The sequence below is a fragment of the Muntiacus reevesi genome, chromosome 2 (assembly GCF_963930625.1).
Source record: "Muntiacus reevesi chromosome 2, mMunRee1.1, whole genome shotgun sequence".
NCBI lineage: Eukaryota > Metazoa > Chordata > Mammalia > Artiodactyla > Cervidae > Muntiacus > Muntiacus reevesi.
The window spans coordinates 205,792,792-205,803,409 of NC_089250.1; the positions used below are offsets into that span (position 1 = coordinate 205,792,792).

The 10,618-nt window shown below is 54.9% G+C and overlaps 1 protein-coding gene across 2 annotated transcripts; it reads left to right on the forward strand.

Moving 5' to 3' along the window:
- Positions 1-185: 185 nt before the first annotated feature.
- TGFB1I1 (transforming growth factor beta 1 induced transcript 1) lies at positions 186-6,308 on the forward strand. 2 transcript variants are annotated; one of them, XM_065924733.1, is made up of 11 exons: positions 186-257; positions 1,519-1,680; positions 1,805-1,857; positions 1,952-2,094; positions 2,368-2,455; positions 2,572-2,677; positions 2,794-2,988; positions 4,404-4,577; positions 4,842-4,923; positions 5,239-5,387; positions 5,613-6,308. In XM_065924733.1, the coding sequence occupies exons 2-11, from the start codon at positions 1,618-1,620 to the stop codon at positions 5,877-5,879; spliced, it is 1,320 nt and encodes a 439-aa protein (XP_065780805.1). In that variant the 5' UTR covers positions 186-257; positions 1,519-1,617; the 3' UTR covers positions 5,880-6,308. The 2 variants fall into 2 exon arrangements, with proteins under 2 accessions (XP_065780805.1, XP_065780804.1); XM_065924732.1 differs by having other exon boundaries at positions 190-257; positions 1,580-1,680.
- Positions 6,309-10,618: the final 4,310 nt, after the last annotated feature.

The following is a 10,618-nucleotide window of genomic DNA, read 5'->3' on the forward strand; positions in this document are numbered from 1 at the left end:
GCAGGCAGGCGGGCTGGGCCTGGGTGGGCCGGGGCCCTCCCTCCCTTACAGGCCCCCACCCCGGGTTCTCCCGTTCTCCTCCCCCCCCCCCACCCCCCCCGCCCCAACAGCCTTATCCCAGCGGGTCCCGGCTTCCTTACATGGTCACGGCTGGGCCTCCAGCTCCCGGACGTCCCCCGCCCCCCGCCCCCACCGGACACGGCCCCCGCCCTGCTCGCCCCGCGCGGTCTGCCCGCGCCCCGTCATGGAGGACCTGGGTGAGTGGGGTCCGGGTCCCCTTATCCCCAAGCCCCTCACCACTGCCTGGACCCGCTTCCCCATCCTGGGGCCCCCTTGCACTCCCGGCATCGCTCCATCCCTGCCTCCCGGTCTTCTCGCTTCTGGTCTCTGCCGGTGCCTCCTTTCCGACTCCACGTCCCCCTTCCTGCCGCTCCCTTCCTGCCTTTGCCAGACTGGTCGCTCCCTCCCTTCTACCTTCACTTCGCTTCCCCGTCGCTGGCTGCAAACGGATGGGCAGGGAGGTGCAGCGCCTGCGGACGCCTGGGCTCAGGAGCTCAGGGAAGGGAGGAGTTAAAAGGACCTTGGGTCCAGGGACTGGGAAAGTAGTCGGGAAGGGAGACTATGACTGTAAGTTCTGGAGAAGAAAATGGGCTTGCCCTAGGGTTTGGGGAAGGAAAGAGTTAAGGGCCCTTTGGTATGGTAGGGTCAGGTCCTTGGGGCAGAAAGTAAAGATAATAGATGGGTGCTGAGATGCCAGGGAGAGGCCAAGGGTTCCATCAAGGCGCTCAGGGATGCAGAGGAAAGGGGCAGGGACTTTAAATCTGGAAGGTAAAGAGTTCAAAGGTTCTGGATCTGGGGATGGAGAGGGGGGAAGTTGGGTTGTGTGTTTGGGGGAGTGGTGCTGTCTGTCCCTCCGACTTGGGGCAGAGAGGAGGACCCACGCAACTCATCCTCCCTGTCCTTTGGAACTGGGGCACGAAGGCTGTGCGCTCTGTGGGAGAGAATGCGTTCCAGCCCCCTGCAGTAGGGGGTGCTGCTCAGAATGAGTAACGGGCACGGGTACTGAAGAATAAACCAATCAGAAAGCAGGTCCCGCCAGACTCACCAATGAGGTGCATAGGGCGGAGCCCAGTGGCATCTGGAGGTGGGCCAGGACTGGGAGGGGCCTGTTTAGGTGTAGGGGGTGTGGCAGAAAGAGCATCCAATCAGAAAGCAGGTGTCAGGCATACAGCCAATTGAGCAATTTGGGGTGGAGCCAAATTTGCCTCCAGTGAAGAGCCAATTTTGACTGCATTACCGAAGATTCAGATTCGGAGAATTAGTCAGGTAGTTGAGTTTGTAAATGACTCTTAGGAAGAGCCACGTGGGATGTTGTGACGGTAAATAGTCCTTGCTGCCCTTCCACATCTCTGCCATGGTCTGCCTTGTATTTCTTCTGATTCTTGACCTCTACTCTTAATAGTGGCTTCTGTCCTCAAGTACTGCCCACTTAGAACGCTTATTCTCTGATCTCTTAAGGCCCTGTCTCTGCCTTAACCTTGACTTCTCAACCTCTCACCTTGACGGCCTCTCCCTGCAGATGCCCTGCTTTCTGACCTGGAGACCACAACCTCACACATGCCAAGGTCAGGGGCTCTAAAAGAGCGGCCCCCAGAGCCCCTCACGTCTCCTCTGACACAGGTGAGCTCAAATGCTGGGGAGAGGGACAACCACTTGGGCCAGGTTTGGTGAGAGGAAAGGAAACCCAGGCCTGAGTAGGGCAGAGTACAGGCGTATCATCCCACACACATGTGCTTCTCTATAGATGGGGCCTGGGGAATCTTCAGGAGCCTCTGGGGACAAGGACCATCTGTATAGGTGAGAAGACTGGGTATGGGGGGATGGGGTGGCCAATTGAGACTCGGACTTGTATTCCCCACCCCTGAACCCAAGCTCCCACCCTCTTTCCCAGCACGGTATGCAAGCCTCGGTCCCCGAAGCCTGCAGCCCCTGCCACCCCTCCATTCTCCTCTTCCTGCGGTGTCTTGGGCACGGGGCTCTGTGAGCTAGACAGGTTGCTTCAGGAACTTAATGCTACTCAGTTCAACATAACAGGTACCAGGGTTACTGGGACAGGCCTTGATGGGATGGGGGGCAGGGCAGGGCTGGGCAGAGACTAAGGAGGGTAGCCATTCCCTTCTCCCAGGGGATATTCCCAACCCAAGGATTGAACCGGGGTCTCCCGCCTTGCAGGCGGATTCTTTACTGTCCAAGTCACTAAGGAAGCCCATAGACTTCCCAGGGTAGCAGCTAAAGGGATGTGAGCCTTAACTGGGAAGGAGGCTAGAGCATGGCCCCAGGCCCAGTGCCCTTCTCTCCTCTCTGCAGATGAAATAATGTCTCAGTTCCCATCTAGCAAGGAGACAGCAGGAGAGCTGAAGGAGGAGCAGTCTGAGGACAAGAAAAGGCCCAGCCCGTGAGTCTGGCATTGCTGGTGGGGTTGAGAAAAAGGTGGTCAGTTCTGGACACTGGAGTTATTGGAGGAAGCGTTACCCTGAGACTCTGAGCTGACACAAGTTGTGTTCTTCACAGCCCTCCCAGCCCCTCCCCTGTTCTCCCAAAGCCTTCAGCCACCTCAGCCACCCTGGAGCTAGACAGACTGATGGCCTCACTCTCTGACTTCCGCGTCCAGAACCACGTGAGTCACTCAGGGAGTGGGGGTGGACCACTGTGGATTTATGGCTCTCAACCCATCTGAGACCTTCTCACCCGTGCTGTCTTGCTGACTCAACTCTCCTGTCCTCACTACTGCAGCTTCCAGCCTCGGGGCCCACCCCACCACCATTGCCAAGCTCCGTGAATGAGGACACCCCCTCCCCAACAGGGCCCACCAGCAAAGGCAGCCTGGACACCATGCTGGGGCTACTTCAGTCTGACCTCAGCCGCCGTGGCGTTCCCACCCAGGCCAAGGGCCTCTGTGGCTCCTGCAATAAACCTATTGCTGGGCAAGTAAGTGAAGCTCTGTGAGTAAGGGGGTAGAGACCCATGCCTGTCAAGTCACTTCAGTCATGTCCAACTCTTAGCGATCCTATGGACTGTAGCCCACTAGGCTCCTCTGTCCATGGGATTCTCCAAGCAAGTGTACTGGAGTGAGTTGCCATGCCCTCATCCCCTCCAGGGGATCTTCCCCACCCAGGAATTGAACCTGCATCTCTTATATCTCCTGCTTTGGCAGACAAGTTCTTTACCACTAGCGCCACCTGGGAAGCCGAGACCTATAGACCCATTTCACTTGGAGCCAGTGGGTATTATTGTTATTCATATTTTGTGGATGAGGAAGCTGAAGCTCCGAGTCAGACAGCGAGTGGCAGAGTAAGAATTCCAACCCAGGTTTTATTTATTCTAGTCCTACTGTGTGCCAGGCATTATGCTAACTCCTTTACAAACCCCCATGTAATTTTTTAAATTAATCAATTTATTTCATTTCTGGTTGTACTGGGTCTTCATTGCTGTGTGTGGGCTTTCTCTCCTTGCAGAGATTCGGGCTACTGTCTAGTTGTGGTGCGCAAGCTTCTTATTGCGGTAGCTTCTCTTGTTGCAGAACTCTAGGCACAAGAACTGCAGTAGTTGCAGCCCATGGGCTCAGTAGTTAAGGCTCATAGGCTTTAAAGTACATGCTCAGTCGTTGTGGTGCTCAGGCTTAGTTGCTCTGAGGTATGTGGGATCTTCCTGGAGCAGGGATCAAACCTGTGTCCCCTACATTGGCAGGCAGATTCTTATCCACGGCACCACCGGGGAAGTCCCCTATCTCATTTAATCTTCACAAAAGCCTCATTGGCTCCACCCACCATCTCTTCGGGACCCACAAAGACTGTTTCTCCTCCACCAGTCTGGTTTGGGAGCTCCAGTTCTTGGCTTATTGACTGAGCAGATGTTATCAGCAACTGTGCCCAGTGGTTGATCTAGATCCTCCTGCTAGATAAAGTGCCCTACCGCCATCCATTTTGCTGAGAATTTCCAATCTCAGCAAAGCAGGGTGACATTATGAATCTTCTAAGCACTTTCACCTTCATGGGCCCCTTCCTCCATTAAAAAATATATAAATTGCATTTTATGACTGTTGGAGTGAAGATGAATACATTAATATTATATATTAAGTCATTTTCTTCTAGCTCATTTTTTTCTTCTAATTTTAAAAGAAATTATAACATGTTTGTGACCTACAAAAAGTATGGTGGGCCCAAGGTACTGTGCTGGAAGCCGGCTTAAATCTCCATCCCTTTGGGACTGCATGACTTGGACGTTCGATACTTCATCCTGACTTCTCAGAGATAAGATGTGAAAAGGCCACGTAAACCTTGGCTCACTGGGCATCTGGCAGCCCAAGGGCCACTCTGACTCACGCCTCAACCCCCAACTCACAGGTCGTGACGGCGCTTGGCCGTGCTTGGCATCCTGAGCACTTCGTTTGCGGCGGCTGTTCCACCGCCCTGGGAGGCAGCAGCTTCTTCGAGAAGGATGGAGCTCCCTTCTGTCCTGAGTGCTACTTCGATCGCTTCTCTCCGCGATGTGGCCTCTGCAATCAACCCATCCGACACGTGAGCCCCGCCTGGACCACAAGCCTCGCCTCTGTTTCACCCGAGGAGCTTCATCCACTTACGCATTTCCCATCCCCATCCCAGCCGCTTCCAGGGTTCTTTTCCGCAGCTCTTCGGACTCCGCGCTCTTTGATTCCCAAGTTCCTGCTTAGGTCTCCCGCAGCTTCAAGTCATACTTCAAGCCACTCATTTATTGGTTCAGGGTGGGAGGGGAGAGGAAATGGGCGGGGAGGCACGCTGAGTGTTTCCTTTCATTCCCCGCAGAAGATGGTTACTGCCTTGGGCACCCACTGGCACCCGGAGCATTTCTGCTGCGTTAGTTGCGGGGAGCCCTTCGGAGATGAAGGTGAGAGCTTGACTCCCATCTTGAAAGTCGCAGGTTCTCTCGACATCCAGCCCCGCTCCCTTTGGGCCCGCCCACTAGGACTTCCGAAATCCTCAGGGGCCTGAATTTTCTCCTGCTCTCTCCTGGCCCCGGCCTATCCCACCTGTGGATTCCCATCCCACTCGCTCCCGCTCTGCCCCCACCCAGACCCTGTCCCTCTCCACCGACTGCGTCCTCTCACTGCGCCGCTTCCGGCCCCCCAGTCTCCGACCTTTGTGGGCTCCCGGTGCCACCTCGCACCCTTTTTCTTCCTCCTTACTCTGTTCCCGCTCCTAGGTTTCCACGAGCGGGAGGGCCGCCCCTACTGCCGCCGGGACTTCCTGCAGCTGTTCGCGCCGCGCTGCCAGGGTTGCCAAGGCCCCATTCTGGACAACTACATCTCGGCGCTCAGCGCGCTCTGGCACCCGGACTGTTTCGTCTGCCGGGTGCGCAACTGTGGGGGGCGGGGCCTTGGAGGGAGGGGCCAATGGGGGCGGGACTAGGAGTCGGGGCGGGACTTTTCAGAGCGGGACCCCTGAGGAGGCGGAGTTTCACGCTCGCTGGCGGTGCGAGGGGCTGCGGGAGTCTCTGGGGGTTATTCAACTCCAAAAGGGAGTTATTTGGTCTGGAGGTTGGCGCTGACCCATCCTTTCGCGGTTGCCCTTCCCCAGGAATGTTTCGCGCCCTTCTCGGGAGGCAGCTTTTTCGAGCACGAGGGCCGTCCGCTCTGCGAGAACCATTTCCACGCGCGGCGCGGGTCTCTGTGCGCCACGTGTGGCCTCCCGGTGACCGGCCGATGCGTGTCGGCCCTGGGCCGCCGCTTCCACCCGGACCACTTCACCTGCACCTTCTGCCTGCGCCCGCTCACCAAGGGCTCCTTCCAGGAGCGCGCGGGCAAGCCCTATTGCCAGCCCTGCTTCCTCAAGCTCTTCGGCTGACCGCCTGCCGGGGTCGCCCCTCCGGGAGAGCGCAGTCCCAAAGACCTCGCCCTTACCCCCCCGCCCCCAAAAGATCGGGGTCTCCAGACCTCAAGGCCTTGCTGTTGGAGCCTGGGGCTCCACCAGCCCGACTTCTTGAGGCCCCACCCCACTGGAGGCACCGGCACCGAAGGTACTATACGTTCTTCGTGGGCGAGTTCAGAAAAAGCCCTGCGAACCCTTACGGCCACACGCCTCCCGAAGTGGGTCCGTACACTGACCGATCCCACGTGAGCTCCTCACTTTGTTCCCAGCCCTGAGGGAGCCCCCCGACTGGAGGAGGGCCCTTGCAATTCCCACGAATCCGAGGCCAGGCCAAGACGTCCCTCTCCCCGCCCCTCACTGTTCTGTGCACTTTTTTCTACCTACATAAACACACATTCCACGTCACGTCGGTGCTGTGTCTCTGCGCGGGAGTGGCTCGCTTCGCGACGTCCCGCCCCTTGTACTGCTGTGGCCGCCGCGGGCTCTAGGCCGCCGCCTTGTGGCGGGAACCGGGCCTGCAGCCTCAGCCCTTCAGATGAGCCTGAGGCTGAAAAGGCCGGCCACTTGCGCAGGATTGTATAGATGGCGGCCAGCCAGCCTGGACGGGAATTCAAGCGGAGCCCCATCAAACCTTCCTGTCGCCAACCCCCGACCCATCAGTTCCTTATATTCTCGAACTAAGCACTTAATCTGTACGCACTCCCTTCACCCTTGCCACCTGTCTGGTCTCCAGATTTCCCCCCTCTAATAATTTTTTTAAATCTTTTACTTTTTGGCCACACTGCACAGCATGTGGGGTCTTAGCTCCCCCACGAGGGATCGAACTTGCACCCCCTGCATTGGAAGTGCCGTTTTAATCACCTGACCACCAAGGCAGTCCCACTCCCTTTCTTAAAAGACCCTCAGAGATGGGGCTCCATTCGAAAGTGCCAATTTATTCCCACCCTTTGGATCTGAGCATTAAATTTCAGCTTCTCTCATACTAGTATTGACTTATAACATCTCCTTTAGGCAGAAGATGGCACTTAGGGTGGTCAGGGCACTGACTGAGGGAAACTGGGAGCTGTACGAACTAGAAAGAGGCTTCTAACTCAGCTTGGAAGTCAAGGAGGTCTTCCTGGAGGAGGTGACACAGGAGCCAAGCCCCTGCGAGAAGGGTGAGACCAGGGGTTCTTAGGTGCAGAAAGGTTCAGGCTGCATCTGAATCCCCAAACCCCAGGGGTCTTTGTAAGCCCAGTTCCCTAGGAAGGGGGCCTAGATTCCTGCTCTAACTACAGGGACTTTTGAGGCTGGAAACAATGGATCCCCAAAGGCCCTTCCAACTCAAAGAGGGGCTAACAGCCAAGGAGAACAGCTGTGGTGTGGGCAAGAACCAAAGGTGAGGTTCTTTGCCTTGGCTTTGGGCAAACCACCTTCCCCAGTTTCTTTCCTCTCTGAAGCTTCCCTCCTGGGTCTTCCTAAGCCTCTGGCTCTTCCTCTTTCACAAATCCTCACTGGAGAGTGCTGTCCATCCCTTGGCTTGTAACTGCCTCCCAGTCTTGAGCCATTCATTTCCCAAGAGTTCATTGACCACATATTGTGCTAGGTCCATGCTGGGTGCTGAGAAACATGTTCCTTGGACTCCTGGTCTCATAGGAGAGACAGATGGAAAAAAAAAAAAAAAAACTGCAATGACAACTGTGATAAAGTAATAGAAACCCCCCTGATGGCCTAGGTAAAGCTGGTTCTTCTCCCTAGTTTCCACCCATAGCACCTCCCTAGTCCCTCACGTATCACTTTTGCAAACAGGTATTTGTTGCTTGTTCATTTATTTATTTATTTTTTACTGGCCTCTGTAGTTGCGGCAAGTGGGCTTAGGTGCTCCTAGGCATGTGGGCTCTTAGTTCCCCGACCAGGGATTGAATCCTTGTCCCCTGACTTGGAAGGTGGATTCTCAAGCACTGAGCCACCAGAGGAGTCCCATGCTTGTTTATTTCTGAAATGAAGGCAAGCTCTTGGGAGCTTGTCTGTCAAACGACACATTTGTTTTGCTGTTATCTGTCTGGTGCCCAAGTTGCTGTCTAGCAGGTGGTAAGTGCTCCAAAAATGTTTGCTAATGAAGGAAGGAATGAAGAAGGAAGGGAAGGAGGAAAGGCGAGAAGGAAAAAAAATGAGAACTAAGAGAAGGTGGGGAAGGAGGTACATGAACCAGAGCATCTCTGTGAATATGTAATATCTACATTGAGACTGAAAGTTGAGGGAAGAGCCCGCCAGGCAAAGAGCCTGAGGAGAGCACCCCAGGCAGAGAAAGAGCAAGTGCAAATGCCAGGAGGTAGGAACGAGCTTGGTGTGTTGAAAAAGGAAAGAAGGCCGATGTGGTTTATTAGAGCGAGCAGGGGAGAGTCGTAGGAGATGCCGTCAAAGAGGAACAGTTAGGTGCCACATCACGCAGCACTCTGCAGGCTCTGATGAGGGCAGGTGTGTGCATGCTAAGTCACTTCAGCCGTGTCTGACTCTTTGCGACCCCAGGGACTATAGCCTTCCAGGCTCCTCTGTCCCTGGGGTTCTCCTGGCAAGAATCCTGGCGTGGGTTGCCATGCCCTCCTCCAGGGGATCTTCCCTACCCAGGGACCGAACTCACATCTCCAGCGGCTCCTGCATTGCCAGTGGATTCTTTACCACTGCGCCACCAGGGAAGCCACAGAGATCTGATTTTAAGTGCCTACAACCGCAATGTGTCCTCTGATACTTGCCTCTAGATTTCTTCCTGACCCTTCATTTTTAAAAATTATTTTATTTGGCTGTGCCGGGTCACCCGACAGTTGTGGCGCATGAGCTTCTCTCTAGTTGCGGTGCTCGGGCTTTGGTGTCCCACAGCATGTGGGATCTTATGCCACCCGGCCAGGTGGGATCTTGACCAGGAATGGAACCTGAGTCCTCTGCATTGCAGGGTGGGTTCTTAACCACTGGACCACTCGGCCAGACACTTCAAATTCATCACCCGCTGAAGCAGATGCTGTGGGTGTCCTGCCTGTATCCACCTGACCCATCTGGGAAGTCATATGCAGACACTTCCCAGACCCTCAGTGTCCCTAGATGCTCCCTGAGTTTCTGTCTGGAGGAGGGCCTGGGTGGATGGGTGGGATTCTGTAACCTCAGAACCTCCAACCAGTTAGAGATAGGGATTGGTGAATAACTACCCTGGCTCTCTGGTTCCTGGGGGTCAATTCTGAGGTGAGTTCCCCACAGTGTCTTAGAGGGTCCCCACTGGGATTGTCAAAATGGTAACTTCTTTAAAAAATATTTTATTTATTAATTATTTATTTATTTGGCTGCACTGGGTCTTAGTTGAGGCATGGTGGGATCTAGTTCCCTGACCAGGAATCAAACCCCGGGTCCTCTGCATTGGGAGCTCAGAGTCTTAGCCAATGGACCCCCGGGGAAGTCCCACAGTGGTGACCTTCTCATCAACACACCGTTTATTTGCTTTTCTCCTTTCTTTGTCTCCCTTCCTCATTCCTTCACAGCCCTGACTGTGATCAGCTCCCCATTACAGTTCTTGCACCCCAATTCCCATCTTAGAGTCTGTTTTTGAAGGGACCATAATGAGGGCATTCCTTAAACAACTCATCACCTTCCCCTAAAATATTGTTCTCTGTTCTCATTTCCACCATGAAGCCAACTACCATAATCAGACACCCAAGCCTGGTCAGTTCTTCTAGAAAGATAGAGGAGCAGGTATCTATTTATCAAGCTATTCCCTTCTCACGTCCAGCCCTGTGCAGAGCAATGGGACTCCAGGGATGAATCCAATCATCCCCTGCTCTTGGGGGAGTCGCTGGTCTATTGGGGAGGCAGATCTGAACCCAGGTGAGGTCCACACAATGTGCTCAGAACTGTGTCAGGAAAGTCAGAGAAGTCTTTCCCGAAGAGATGCATGGGCTGAGCACTGAAGACTGAGTAGGAGCAGGCCATTTGGGAGGCAGGGGGGCGTTCCAGGCAGAAGGCACAGCTTATAGAAAAGTTCGGAGGGTGTGAGAATCCAGGGGCCGGGGAGGGCATGGGCATGGGAGGAAATGTGATTTCATCCTTGGTTTGGGGTGGAGGAGCGAGGGGAAGGGTGGGCAGGGGTCGGGGCACAGCAGGCCTCAAACCTCAGGATGAGAGGCTCCTGCCTCCTCCTGGGTGTGATGGAGAGCCCTGGAGGTTTCCTGAGCAGGGGAGAGACACTGTCAGATTTGAGTCCAAAAACAATTCCTTGGGACTTCCTTCACAGTCCAGAGGGGCAGGACTCGGGGCTCGGGTTTGATCCCTGGTCAAGGAACTAGATCCCGAATGCTGTAACTGAAGATCCTACATGCCGCAAGGAAGATTGAAGATCCCACGACACAACCAAATAAATAAATATTTCAAAAAGAAAGAAAAAGGCTCAGTGGTAAAGAATCTGCCTGCCAATGCAGGAGACACAGGTTCGATCCCTGGTCCAGGAAGATCCCACATGCCACGGAGCAACTAAGCCTGTGCGCCACCATTACTGAGTCTGCGCTCTAGAGCCTGGGAGCTGCAGTTAGTGAGCCCAGACACCGCAACGACCAAGCCCAGGTACCCTGGAGCCCATGGTCTGCAACGAGAGAAGCCGCCAGAAGGCGAAGCCTGCAACAAAGAGAAGCCCTTGCTCGCTGCAACTAGAGAAAAGCCTGCACAGCAACGAAGACCCAGCGCAGCTAAAAATAAAT

Excerpts from the sequence above, each read along its gene's own strand:
- TGFB1I1 (XM_065924732.1), top strand. Across the intron at positions 2,456-2,571 it reads GACAAGAAAAGGCCCAGCCC|CCCTCCCAGCCCCTCCCCTG; the intron begins GTGAGTCTGGCA and ends TGTTCTTCACAG. Across the intron at positions 4,578-4,841 it reads GCAATCAACCCATCCGACAC|AAGATGGTTACTGCCTTGGG; the intron begins GTGAGCCCCGCC and ends CATTCCCCGCAG.